Source organism: Acartia tonsa, chromosome 8 (genome assembly GCF_053477335.1).
Source record: "Acartia tonsa isolate MP-2025a chromosome 8, ASM5347733v1, whole genome shotgun sequence".
NCBI lineage: Eukaryota > Metazoa > Arthropoda > Copepoda > Calanoida > Acartiidae > Acartia > Acartia tonsa.
In genome coordinates this window covers 6,434,312-6,449,163 of record NC_137267.1, presented here as the reverse complement: position 1 = coordinate 6,449,163, position 14,852 = coordinate 6,434,312, and the positions used below count along the sequence as shown (strand labels likewise).

The window sequence follows — 14,852 nt, the reverse complement described above, 5'->3', positions numbered from 1 at the left end:
AAGCTTCACTAAAGAAAAAACGCGTAAAATAGGTCTTTTTCGCGCATTTCTCTGCACTGCGAGATAATTATACATTTTTGGTTAATGGCTATTCCAGATTTTTGTAGGTCTTCTTATGCAACTTAATACAGTGTGCTGGCATGCTCTATACGTACAGCCGGTTGGCAGCTAGTAGCTTTTAAAATTCATAGATTTTTGGAAATATTCGTTACCAGGAATATTTTACCGTGAACTTCAGTTGATCCAAAAGTGCCTGAAAAGACGAAATAATAATAAAAAAATATTTGCATTATTAAATGAAAGAGCTGCGTGTATAAGCAAAAAACGGAAAATGTGTTGATTTTCTAAAAATACATAAAAAATGTAATTTAATAAAAATCAAACATTTTGTTATAATCAAGTTTTAAAAGTTTTTTTTGCAATAAAGGGTCATAACTCAGGGGGGTATAAGGGGATAAGACAATGGCCGAAAAATCCCAATGTTGATACACAAAATTACCCAACCCGTAGATCAAATTAAATGGTTGAAACGTTTGCACAATCAACTTAATAAACCAACCAATCAAAATTCACTGTAGTCCCTAAAGCTGTTAAGCTAACGAATAAGGAACCGTTGTTATAAAACTTTGAGGACTAGTGTGATAAACAGCCCATTGTCTCCTCTTCTCTCTCTCTGATCATAACTAGAATATGATCCCTTTGACAAAAAAAATCTTCTAAAATTTGAGAACAACTACCAAAAAGTACATTTACCACCAGGATAGGTTTGTTTTTGTAATTTGAGAATCAAATCTCAGAAAAATATTCTTTTTTTTGCATTATCTGCTAAGAATTTATAGTAAGGTACTCATTAGCATAAATATGGCGACCATATGACATTAACAACATTAATAAATATAGAAAATAGTATCTTTTCTTGTAATATAAAAGATTAAATATGTTTTTTTACATAAAGAGATTATATATATATGATCATAACTTTAAAAAAAACTTTTGAAACTTTAAATTCAAAGTATTGCTGTATTATGATGTGTCATAGTTTGTGAAGGGATTAGAACCGGTTTTCTTTGGTCATTCACAACTTTGTACAGCTTAAATTTAAGTTTGTGTGTTGATAACCGGTTTTTGCATCTTTTCTTTGACTTTTTTTAAATCATGGTGTTGGGTATAAAAATATGTTTGATTTTTGTTTCGTTCTTATCAAATATCAGATTTTTAAAATAGGTACTTTTTTTCAGTGATAACTCCAGGTAGGATATACTCTAAATGTTAAAGACATTCTGATGGAAGGTGAGCGTTCCAACCACTGGATCGTATGTGCCAGCTGTGTAGTACAGCTCATTGTTCTCGTAAATCGCCTCCTTAAGGCCGGGCGTGCATGCCAGCCTGGCGGCGAACTCTTGCACCGGAACAACGTCACATTTATGCGAAATTGTTTGGATGTCGTTTTCGTCAAAATGAGAGGATTCAAAGAGAGCGCCGGGTAGGCGGAGGTCGACCGCCCGCCGGCCGCCTTTGCCCGTCCCCTCCGCCTCTTCTGCGTGGTAGAACCATCGGACTCGAACCTGAAAATAGAAAATATGTTAAAAGAATTAAATCAAATGCTACTAATAAGTCAAAAATGCAAAAATTGTACCATTTTTGCTTGCCTCTCCTAAGGGATAGCGGAAAGTGTCATGTGTGACGTATTAAAATACGTTTATGATCCATCTCTTTTTTAGAGATATCCACTTCTCCTCCCATCCTTCCTTTTTAGGTGTATTTTTAAGACGTCACACATGACACTTTCTGCTGTTCCTTTTCCGATAAAGAAAATTCATGAAATAAAGCTGATATACTATCGACAATTTGTTTTATATTTCCATCCACGATATATCCATATCAAATTACAAATACTAGATCAACCTCTATTTATATTTTATTTAACTTTATTCTAAGCAGCGTTGCTGAGCCGTTTGATTTTGGTTCGGCTCCGGCTCCGACCTAAAATCAAGAAAAAACTCGACATATTTTTTCCCCGCGTCTATTTTTGACTTTTGAAGGTTTTCAAAGTTCAATTTTTGATAAAAATGGACTTGAAAAACTTAATAGGGGCATTTGCACATGACAAAACATAGTTACCGAATTATAATTTATAAAAAGTCTCTTTATTTGTCTAGTCCGGAGCCGTTTTTTAACGAAAATTACGGCTCCGGCTCCAACAAAATATGGCGGCTCCGGCTCCGCAACACTGATTCTAAGTCTATGTCTTCAAATTTTAGGTCAACCAATTTGCTAAATTCTAGTCTACTAATTTCTTGACGGAATAGTTACACAAACGGCTAGACTGATCATTTACACAGTATATCAGACACGTGACGTAATAAAAATGAGGGAGATGAGAGGAGAAATGGGAAAGAATGCATAATTTTTATGACGTCACATGGCTGATTTTTGAGTGACTTTCTCCCCCCCCCCCCCCCCCCTACTACTGTACATGAACCTATTATGCATAATTTATATCATAATATTGATAATAATCTAACTGTTGACTTATCAAAATATAATTAGACGTTGATAAGAAGCTCAATAGCAACAAAGAAAAACAGTAAATTATTACACAGTAATTTAATTCTTAATACAGAGACAGCCATATATAATGAAGCTGAGTTAATATAAAATCTTCATGATCTTTACTAAATTTTAAATTATAAAGCATCAAGATGTCTACTTGTCTGTACTCAAGGATCTTGCTATCTGTTGAACCGATATGGTTCTCCTTTACAGGATAGCTTCTCATAGGTCCTGGGAATGTTTATAACTATTTTGGGGGAGGATACCACCACCCTTCCAAGAGAAATCGTCCCTAGAAAAAAATACCCACACCCCCCACAAAAAATATCAAAATTTTGTGAAAACTAAAATAAAAATTGGAAGTGTGGTCGACCCTCCCTCACCCCCTCCTTTTTGTTACTTTTTCTTTTTAAATCCTTAATAAAAATTGGGTTATAGAATTTAACTCCCCACTATAGGCCTCTATGGGCGTAGCCGTTAGTTTTACATAAAGACGAATTCATTCTACCATTTAATTAAACAGTAACTTAATTTCAAAACTGGAATAATTTTAAAACTTTTATTAGGATTTCTACTGCTACAATCTAAAACTATCAAAATTGGGTAGAATTTGATTCTGTACATTATATACAATATATAGAGAAGATAGTTCAACAAGAATGACAACATTCATAAAAGCAAAGCCCTGAAATGCAAGGACAAACGATCAGTAATACCTGTAGAGTGTCAGAACTGAACAAGCAGAATAAGAGATGCATCGCTTATAACATTGTACTCTGTTATAATAGGAATCAGTATACCAAAAATCAGACGAATCAGATAATTTTAACATACAAAAATTTGTTGTCAAAAAAGTAAAAAATCAGCATGTTTTAAATAAACGTACGGACTTTCTGGTAACAGTTTCAGAGTTGCTGCGCTTTTCAAGTTGTACCTAACTGTTCATGGAAAGTTTAAAATTGATAGGACAATTCTAACCTGTTTAAATTAACGAAAAGAGCCAACTGTAACGGACGGATGGACCCCAATTATAGAAAAGCTGCGCTTTTAAAGCCTAGATCGGTTGAATCCGTCATTTTGCAGCCAAAAGCAATTTAAAATGATTTTTATATAACTACCAGGAAAGATGTTCTGTAAAGAATTAAGTAGCATGTCAAAATGCCTAAAAAATCAGCATTATGACGTCATAAAAGTTAGGGAGATGAGAGGAGAATTGTGAAAGAAAACCAAAAAAAGAAAGGGATAGTCCCTCATTTTTATGACGTCACAAGGCTAATTTTTTAAGACACTTTCTCCAGCTACAGTATATATTAAAAAAACATACAGCCAAGCAAAAAATATGAATATAGACCATTTCGTAACAACGATCATTAAAGGGCGATTTTCGTTTTTTTCACAATAGCTTTTCTTCTATTTCTAGCCTATGCGGGGGGCTCTAACCATGCGGGGTCAATTGCCTAACCCTGTGGGGCAATCACCTTACCCAATGTAACCTAAACTAAATAACCTATCAAAAGCCATTCAAAAAATACGACGAATCGCCCCTTAAAGGGCGTTGCCACGAAAGGGGCTATTCCCAGAACTATTATTTTAGCTGCGCTACTTAAGACTGGATAAAGAATCTAAGTGCAGGGCACGCCTACAAAGTTTGAAGGTGAATGTGTTGAAAGTTTTCTATAATTTACCAGGTACGAATAATAAGGGACACTGTAAAAAATCTATATATGCAATTTGATTTTTATTGTAGATTAATTATAAATCTCAAAATATGAAATATAATATCAATCTGTATTTTGCATTTTAAGGAAAAAAAGTTTTTGATATGTCACTTATAGTATGACATAATGCTATAAAATTATTATAAAAAAACGAAGTAGTGTTTTTTTTTCACAGTAGTTTTTAATAGGTTATTTTAGGTTAGGAAAATTATAATTATATCCCCGCCCACCGCGGGGCTAGAATTATAAGCTACTGTGAAAATACGACGACACCGGCTACTTTGTTTTCTTTCCTTAGTCCAAAAACTGAAATACAAGATACATGTAAGGAAATGCATTTTTACAGTATAAGGTTTTAGGATTTTATGTCGGAAGGTACAATTCTATATATATCCATTAGAAATTTGATGATATTTATGAGTTGATTTTTAATTAATTTCGGAGAAAGATTGTCTGTAGTACGATACGATACATGATTTTATAGTATGCCTTTAAAACAGTTCTGATCCAGCGGATATTAATCGGTTTCGATCCAACCCATACTGGAATAAAATAGGTAAGAAAACGATAATGATGTAGTTTTGTTTTCCTTTTTGATTTAAGGAAAATTTGCTCATTATTTGCTCGGGATATGAAATGTGTAAATACATAATTAATATGCAATATATTCATTTATATGGATTTATGCCAAATAACTTCATATTTATTCAAAAGTGTTTCAAAAATTTTAAAAAAATATACGTAAATTTGTTGCAAAACTTCTGTTTAAGGACATACTTACATTTTAGGACTTAATTATACAGTTGCATTGTTTATAATATAATTCTTTGTTGTCCCAGGAATCAATATACCAAAAATCAGATCAATCGGATAATTAGTTCACATAAAAATTTGTTGTTAAGAAAGTAAAAAAATCAAAATGTTTAAACTTATTGTTAGCACGGGCCTCCGTACCCGTACCCTCAGGGCTAACAAAACTAGTTTTAATCTTATAATTTTTCATATTAATATCCGCGGAAAGATAATACGTTGCGATAAATAACTATTCTTTGTAGAACCCCTTTAAATTTGAAGTTTGAATATCCAGTGTAGTTTGAATATTGAGGTTACATATTAATACATATTTAGATTTTACTCCTTTGTTCATAGAGGTTATTAATTTCATTCATATAACTATCTTTATACTTATTCATTAAAAACGAAGCTTTTCTATAATTATTAAAAGCGAAGCTCTTCTATAATTAGGGTCCGTCCGTACGTCTGAGATGGATAGCTTTTTTTATTAATTTAGGCATGTTAGAATTGTCCTATCGATTTCAAATTTTGCATGGTGATTCCTGTAGTAGTTAGATACGATTTAGAAAGCGTAGAAACTCTATAATCATTACCAGAATGTCCGTGCGTCCATTTTAAACATATTGATTTTTAAATTTTTAACAACTAATTTTTTTGTGATCTAATTATCCGATTGTTCTGATTTTTGGTATACTGATTCCTAAGACAACAAAGTACAATATTATAAGCAAAGCAACTCTATAATCAAGTCCTAAAAATGTAAGTATGTCCATAAACATTATCCTGTATCAAGCAGTTTTTCAAAAAATTTACTTACAATTTTGCTCTGACTCTTATACATTTATGTATATTCTGATTATTCAGTTTAGACACTTTACAAGTGTTAATGTCCGTTTGTCCTACCGTTTCAGTGCTTCGCTTTTATGGATGTAGTCATCCTTGTTTCTATATCTGTCCGTTTATATACAAAAAGTCTGTCCATCTGTCTTTCAAACTGTGTGTATCTGTCTATCTATCTGTATATTTAAATTCAGTAAATCTAATTAGTTTACCAAACTGATTACTTATATTTCTAATAATAAACTTTAATCATTAATTCTATCTATCAATTTAAATTTAATATATCTTTATATATTCATCAATATATGTCTCTAAAATGTACAATTTTATATGAAAAATAATTGATAAATTATCAGAAAATTGTATTTCTTAAATGCATTTCCAGAGAAAATATCAATTCAATTTCTGTTTCATTATTTTTATAAAATGCAAAAAATGTATCTATGTAATGTGAATCATTCGTGGAAAATAAAATAGGATTATTGAAAAGAAAACAATAATTTTTGGACATTCATTTATTAAATTTCATATAAGACTCTATATTTTTAGTTGCTTCTTGCCAAAACAATCAATCAACAAACAATCAATCCTTATACAAAAGTAACAGGATGTGTGTTTGTCTGTGTGTATGTTTGTACAGAAGGATCTCGCTAACCGCTGAACTGATATGATTCTCCTCTACAGGATAGCTTCTTAAAGGCCCTGGGAAGGTTTTTTAACTATTATGGGGGAGGGTACCACCACCCTCCCAAGAGAAATCACAAAAAATCCATTTTTTTACCTAGGTATAAAGACTTGAACGCAACATAGCAAGGTATAGTAAAGACTTGAAAGCAACATAGATAGGTATCGTATTATTTAAAAAAAAACATTTAGGGGCGTAGCCGTTAGTCTCATATAAAACTTTTTAAAGAACACCTTGGATAACCTTGGTAAGAATGTCCTAACTCTAGCAATTGTTGAACTCTTCTCATGGCATTGATGGTATGCCCCTGCCATTTTTTCAGGTAGAAACTATTTTAATTGTTTCTAATATGATGTGGATAGGTATAGAATCAAACCGAAATCCATAGCATCAACAACAATGACGCTTATGATCTCGAAAACGGCTGGAGAAATGTTTTTACCTTCATATTGCCACTCCAAGATTCCCACATGTCCTCAATCTTTCCAATGTAGGGTCTAAAAAAATAAAAGACTTCATTTCTATAGATATTTCCTTAATTTTGTCTGAAAGTTTTCATATATTATTTTCCTTGTTTCAAAATATTAAATCTATATTCTTTATCTTGCAAAAAAATAAAGGATAAAAGCATATCAGGCCGAGGACAGAACATAATATTTCTAATATGACATAAGAGTAGCTGCACTCCTTAACTATGCATGAAGTTTAAAAGCTCAAAAAAAAACAATGATTGCCATTGTTTTTTTATGTGTAACTTTTATACTGCCACTAAAACAAATCTAACAACTGTTTTACAACAAATAGAAGCTTTTCTTTCTAAAAACATACATATATGTAGTATATACAAGTAAATGGAAAAAGTCACTCAAAAATCAGATATGTGTCTTAAATGAGGGAGATAAGATAAGTGGAAAAGAAAGCCCCTAAAAAAGATATGGATAATCACTCATTTTTATGACGTCACATGCCTGATTTTTTAGTAACTTTCTCCATTTACCACATACAATGAATCAATATTACCTTCCTTATAATAAAGGGTTTAGACAAAGCACTTAGGAAAATAAGTTCTTATAATATTTTTTTTTTATTTTTCAAATTTCCTTTAAAAAATCTGTAAAATAACATCAGCTGATAATGTAATTTATTGATTGTATTTCAAACAATCAGAAGATAAATTATTGATTGATTGCAGTGCAAACAATCAGCTGATAATGTGATTTATTTATTGTAGTACAAACAATCAGAAGATAAATTATTGATTGATTGCAGTGCAAACAATCAGCTGATAATGTGATTTATTTATTGTAGTACAAACAATCAGAAGATAAATTATTGATTGATTGCAGTGCAAACAATCAGCTGATAATGTGATTTATTTATTGTAGTACAAACAATCAGAAGATAAATTATTGATTGATTGCAGTGCAAACAATCAGCTGATAATGTGATTGATAGATTGAAATTTATTGTAGAATTTTATTGTAGTAAAAACAATCAGGTGATAATGTTATTGATTGATTTTAGTATATAAATCAGCTGTTAATGTAATTGATTGATTGTAGTACAAATAATCAGCTGATAATGTGATTTATTGATTGTAGTACAAACAATCAGCTGATAATATGATTGATTATAGTACAAACAATCAGCTGATACTGTAATTTATTGATTGTAGTATGTAAAATCAACTCATACTGTGATTGATTGTAGTACAAACAATCAGCTGATAATGTGAATGATCGATTGTAGTATATCAAATCAGCTGATAATGTGATTGATAGATTGTAATTTATAAAATCAGCTGATGATGTGATTGATTGATTGTAGTACAAACAATCAGCTGAAATGTGATTGATTGATTGTAGTACAAACAATCAGCTGATAATGTGATTGATAGATTGTAGTACAAACAATCAGCTGATAATGTGATTGATAGATTGAAATTTATAAAATCAGCTGAAATGTGATTGATTGATTGCAGCATCACCTACCTGTCAGGTCTAGAAGTGGATAGAAAGACGGCAGAGTCGCCAACTCTGATAACTTCGTCCCCGCGGCTAATCTGGGTGTGAAATATCTTTCGTGTTTTGTTCCTAGAAAAAAAAGGGGAATTTAAAATTAAGAAATGATTTCAAATTAAGACAAGATATAGTTTTTATATAGAATAAGATGAATTCAGTGAGGGGGGAGGTCCACCTCCTCCTCCCGGCTATATATTTAGTGAGCTTTGATTAGGTTGAATATAGTGAAGCCTATTATAAAAGCAAACAAAAAGAGACTGAGTAGATATAGATTTGACTAAAGGTTCGCAATTTTTTAATCATCTCTCCACAGCGGTCTAAGGCCGGACATTTCGCCAAAAATCAACATTGGAATTCCTCAAAATTAATAATTTATTTTGAAAATATATACCCTATCTCATATGAAACCGAGGAGTTTTTGTCTTTTCAACTACTGGTTGATGAATTATGAACTTTGAAACATGAAGGTTCAGGATTATTTTCACATCATGAATTTTGCCCTTTGAATTTTCACCATCTTTGGAAAAAATATTTTTTTTTCAGTGTTACATTGATACAATGAAGTTTCTTAACCTATTTATATTCATAATATTACATGATATATTAGGAAACTGGGGTTTTAGATTTTTTAAAAACTTTTTTTATCCATTTTATAGTTGTTTTTAAAAAAAATTATGTCATTTCCTAAATATTTTTGCAAAAAATGTTGGCAATAATTTTCAGTTTTTTCAGTTTTTCACCAAAAACCGGGCCCCGCAACATACCAAACCATATATTATTCTTAATATACAGGTATAATGCCATAGTTTCATGTTTAGTTTAGGTTGTTGCAGGGCCCGGTTTCTTTCAAAATTTTAACTTTAATTTTAGGGGCCAGATTCAAATATAAGAAAAACATTTTTTTTACAATTTTTTTATTTCCTCTGTTAATTTTAATTTCTGATGCAATTAAACTGCCCACAAAGAGCCTATGCTAGATTAAGAGACTTTCAGAGATTTAAAATGAATGTTTTGATTTTCTTTAAGGGGGGGGGGAGGTTTAATGCATCCTTTTCGTATTCCATGCGCAAATGGCACTTAAAATCGGAATTTCGTTATTAAACTTGGCATGAGTATTCCTTGGTAGGCCTATTTTCCATAAATCAAACAAAAAGGTGGAAAAGTGATGGCTAACGACTGGTGGCTCAGCCGTATAGCCTTTTTTTTGCCAATTTCAGGGCAAATCCATTAGTTATTACGTAGGAAACAACTTCTTGAAACATAATTTGCTTTTATTCATGTTAAATGTTACCAATAACCATTTTAAATTTTTTTTGTACCAGCCGCTTAACGGCTAGAGAACCAGTTGAAAACGGCTGAGAGTGGCCAAGAGTATAATGTGTAGATAGGGCTTGTATCGTGTCTAGGGGTAGGTTTTCATGGGTGCTGAGCTTAAAAATACTCTCAAAAATAGTGGGGGCTAATTCATATGGCAGCTGGGTAATGGCGGCTGCCCAGCTGTTAGCCATTTTACAAGACTATTTAATGATATTTTAACATCAAATGTTTAAGTATAGTCCCTATCCTAACCTAAAATAGCCTAACAAAAGCCATCTTAAAAATACGACGAATAGCCCCTTAAGGTGCGTTGCCACGAAATGGACTATTCCCAAATATTTCAGTAGAATTAAACTTCTTCAATTAATTTTCGTATTCTAATTGATTTTATTGGATATATTAATAACAAAATTTTACAATTTCTAGATTTAGCTATTAAACAGCTGAAAACATTAGGAACTAGATTAAGTATTATTACTTATCTAAGAGAAAATAGCTTCGTAAAAAAGGTGAAGAAACTTCAATTAGTTGTATCAAATGTATGTTGCACAAAGTTTGGTGATTGGGCATTTACCTTTATATAATCATTTCTACAGTAATGTTTATTAATGCTGCAAGGTTTTTAAACGTTTTATTGCTTAGAAACATCGAATTTAGGCTCTCTGCCACTTAAGAAAATAGTATGAAAATATGAAATTTTAGCGAAGTTTCAAAGTATTTTCTAGACCAGTTGGCTTTTGTTTTTCTTTTCTAAATGAATATACACGTTGTATTGAGTAATAATAAGGCGCATGCTTTTTATTTTAAACGATTCTATCAACTACAAGCTGAGAAAATTGACTTTGAGTAGAGGTAGGTGAAATGTCCACCAAAATGCCAAAATAGACCACTGTGCTCTCATTCTCTCTATTTTTTTTTATGACAACTTGACATCTGCCCTTTAATTCATTTTTACTCCATGATTTTCTTGTGCTTCGCTACTTGGATATTGTCATCCTTGTTTTAAAAAAAGTAAGTCTAGCAATTCTACGTATTTATTTTGTATAAAAAGAAACTTGTGGAGAAAGATGAATTAATTTTCTTACATAACTCAAATTCTTATAAAATCTAGATTGAATTTTTTCATATTGTGTAACCCAGTTTTAGAGTAGGTGTAAATGTGTTTGAGAATTAGAAAAATTGGGTTTTTGAATATCAGCCAATAGCATCGTAAATAGAAAAACAGCCAAGTCGCTAAAAAAAATGTAGAAAGCAATTTGCTGACAGAAGAAAAAGGTCTAGTTGTCTGGGTTTTAAATCTATACATATTACTTTTATTGTTTGAAATGTAAATGAAATTTTGGAGTTTTCTGTTAATATAATTAAAAGCTAATCTCAAAGAAGACGAAAAAAGTCCCTCAATGACGTCATAAAAAGGAGAGATGACGAGTGGGAAAGAAAACCCCTAAAAAAGTGATGGATAATCCCTCGTTTTTAAGACGTAACATGCTGATTTTTTGAGGGACTTTCTTCGTCTTTAATCTCAAATGATTTAAAGTAATTATTTAAGTAGAAAAAAAACTACCCAGTAAATTCCAAAATTAGCGGTTTTTTTAAAACTTGGAGTCACTAACATTAAGATAAAGACGGACGTACGGACATACCCTAATAAGTAGCAGATGTGCTATCTATAATACAAAGTAGAACGATGTCTGTCCGTCCGTCTGTCTGTTCGTCTGTCCCTTAAGATCTCGGTAACCAATGAACCGATCGGATTCTACTCTTCAGAGAATATACATACTGGTTCTGTGGTGGTTTTAGGCTATTTTCTTGGGGGGGGGGGGGGCACCCTCAACCCTCAAAGCTCCTAGAGGCTAGGGGCGAAGTCGCTAGTATATAAAGAACGATGTCTGTCTGTTTGTTTGTCTATTTGTCTGTTTGTTTGTCTGTGTGTCTGTTTGTCTGTTTGTTTGTAGCGAAGGATCTCGCTAACCGCTGAACCGATCGGGTTCTCCTTTACAGGGTAGCACTCATAGGTCCCGGGAAGGTTTATAACTATTTTCCTTGGGGGGTGGGACACCCCGAACCCTCCCCCCCCCAAAAAAAAAAAAAAAAATTGTTTTTTCTTTTTAAAACTAAAATTAAAATAGTGGGGTCGACTACCCCCCCACCCCATAGCCTCTAGTATATAATAAAGCACTTACTTTGGTTTGATCCCCTTGTCCCCCCATGCCCACAAGATATGTTGGGGAGGTAGAAAGGCCCGAATCTTGCTCTTGTCATTGCTCGGCATCCTGCGGCGTTGATAGTCAACCTGAAACATATAATATTAATTGAATTTTAAAATAATTAGAATTTAGAACATTATATCAAAATAACTTAATAATGAGTTTTTTCCTTCTTTTTTTAGGCCAAATTTGGTTGTTTGCACAATACAAACATGCCTTAATAACATAGAATAAGACAATAGTAAGTTTTCTATTTTGGACAAAAGCCTGCTAAATTGTGATCAATATAGAAAAAAATTTAGAGAGAAAATTTTTTTTTATAGTAGAATAATTACCTAATTTAAATTTTTTAATTGCTCAGACTTGCCAGTGCAAAGTTTTGAAGAGCATTGTTAAAAAAAGACACAGAAAGCTATTTGTTACAAAATTAAATAAAAGTTTGATAATATAGTTTCAGAAAAAAGGGAAAAAGTTTTCAAGATGTTGTATAATTAATGTCTTTCTTAAAAGTTTTTAAAACCTATGGAAGGTGCAAGGCTACTCTGAATTTTTTCTGTGTGGCTATCCAAATTATATATTTTTTCTATTTGTCTATCTATCTGTCTTTCTACATATCTGTCTGAATGTCTATCTATCTATCTGTCTGTCTTCCTGTATATCTGTCTTTCTGTATGTCTGTCTGTCTGTCTGTATTACTGTCTATATGTCTGCCTGTATGTCTGTATGTCTATCTGTCTGTCTATCTATCTATCTACCTATCTATCTGTCTGTCTGTCTTTCTGTGTGTCTGTCTGTCTGTCTATCTGTATATCTTCCTTTTTGTCTTTCTATCTGTATTTCTGTCAGTCAGTCTGTCTGTCTGTCTGTCTTTCTGACTGTCTGTTGTATGTCTGACTGCATGTCTGTTTGACTGAATGTCTATCTATCTATCTAACTTTCTGTCTGTCTGTCTGACTACCTTTTGTCTGTCTATATGTCTTTCTGTCTGTCTGTCTATCAATCTATCTGCCTGTCTTTCTGTCTTTCCGTCTTTCTGTCTGCCTATCTATCCATCAAAACATTCATCCGTCCAGTCCGTCAGTCTATGTGCATGTCTATATGTCTACCTGTCTATCTGTGCATGTATCTATCTATTTACCTCTATATCCTCGTCACATAATTCGTCATCTTCCTCTCCCCTTCCATTTGACTCGAAAGCAGAATCCTGTGCACGCAAAGAAAATGTTTTAACAAACTAGGATGATTTTATCTTTGTTAAAAATAACAATTCAGTATATAAAAAATTTCAGAGATTCAGAGGACTATAGGTATATTTTTTGTGTGTTATATAAAGATATGATCTTATGGCTTTAAAGAGCAAATTTTACTCCTAAGAATGGGGAGGGAAAAAATTGTTTTCCATTGTTCTATCTTTCCTCTAAAATGGTTTGAAAAAAAAAACATTTTTGTGCCTGATCGTCATCTCTAGTTGGTGGATGGTTAGGCAGCTCCCCAGCCCCGGGGGGTAGCTGCAGTCTGTTGTTGTCTGGAGAGTTTCGACCCATCCCGGGCTCGAGCTTGGGGCACAGTCGAGGATGCTCATTTGAGGTTCGGTCTCCTGGAAATAAAAGAATAGTATCTATCACATCGTATTATAAAGAGCTTTCCGCGGATATAAAAATGTACAATCATAAGATTAAAACCAATTTTGTTAGCCCCGAGATGCCGAAGGCACGGGCTACTAAAACTGGTTTTATTAGTATGATAGTACCTTTTTTATAATATGCATAGAAAACTATATATAATACCATATGATACATGATTTTTTAGTATGGCTTATTACCGGTTCAAATCCAGCGGATATTTATCGGTTTCAAAGCCATACTATGCTTTTTTTAGGAAAAATTTAAATAGTAAATTTATACCAAATTATTAAAAAGAATACAACCTTCATCGATTTATCTATCAAAAGAATGAAGAATGGCATAATTACCAATGTTAGGCCAGTATACACATTTTTAACCAATGGTAGACTGTAAATTATACCTGTCGGACTAGTGTTCTGAGGAGTGAGGACTGGCGGACCGTCCTCTTGTTTAACCGCCACGCCGCCGCCATCCGACTCCGGCGAGCGGATCCGGATTTTTAGGTTGGTCGTGATAATCTCCGATTTCCAGTGTTCGCGCGGCTTCTTCGCAGATTTCTCAGACTTTTTGTCGCCGGATTTTTTCTCCGGCTTGTCGGATTTGGATGGCTTACTGGGTGAGGATTCAATGCTAGATGTCCGGCGCCGACGAACAAGACCGAGGCCGTTCAAAGGATCCGATTCGCCGACTAAAAATAAAGAAGCATTATTCAACACTTTTAGAGTTTTAAAGTTTTTTCCTATACATATAAAAAAAATCCGATAATACAGAAAAAGAAAAAGTGTTATAAAAAGGTAAAGAATAGCTATTTTTTCGCATCGTATTATTAGCAGCATTCCGCAGATATGAAAACTACAATTAAAACTAGTTTAGTTAGTACCGAGATGCCGAAGGCACGGGCTAACATTATACATCTTTTATTCATAAAAAAAACTGGATATAATTCGATAAGATACATGATTTTTCGGATATTAATCTGTTTCAAAGCCATACTGGAAAAAAATTTACAAGTTACCAAAGATAGAATTTGACACTTCGTAATTTACAAAGATTTTATTTATTTTCCAATTGTCAGCACCCTGTTTCACTTG

General features: G+C 32.7%; 1 protein-coding gene across 2 annotated transcripts in view; it reads right to left on the bottom strand.

Annotated features, from left to right (window-relative positions):
* Positions 1-1,183: 1,183 nt before the first annotated feature.
* LOC145325878 (uncharacterized) overlaps positions 1,184-14,852 on the bottom strand; it is a 112,343-nt gene continuing 98,674 nt past the window's right edge. For both annotated transcript variants that reach the window (XM_080168855.1, XM_080168856.1), the window contains 7 exons: positions 14,162-14,449; positions 13,588-13,733; positions 13,275-13,340; positions 12,113-12,222; positions 8,583-8,684; positions 7,034-7,088; positions 1,184-1,565 (listed from right to left, as the gene is read on the bottom strand). In XM_080168855.1, coding sequence (XP_080024981.1) covers positions 1,263-1,565; positions 7,034-7,088; positions 8,583-8,684; positions 12,113-12,222; positions 13,275-13,340; positions 13,588-13,733; positions 14,162-14,449 — 1,070 coding nt within the window. In that variant the 3' untranslated portion in view covers positions 1,184-1,262. The remainder of the gene's footprint in view (positions 1,566-7,033; positions 7,089-8,582; positions 8,685-12,112; positions 12,223-13,274; positions 13,341-13,587; positions 13,734-14,161; positions 14,450-14,852) is intronic.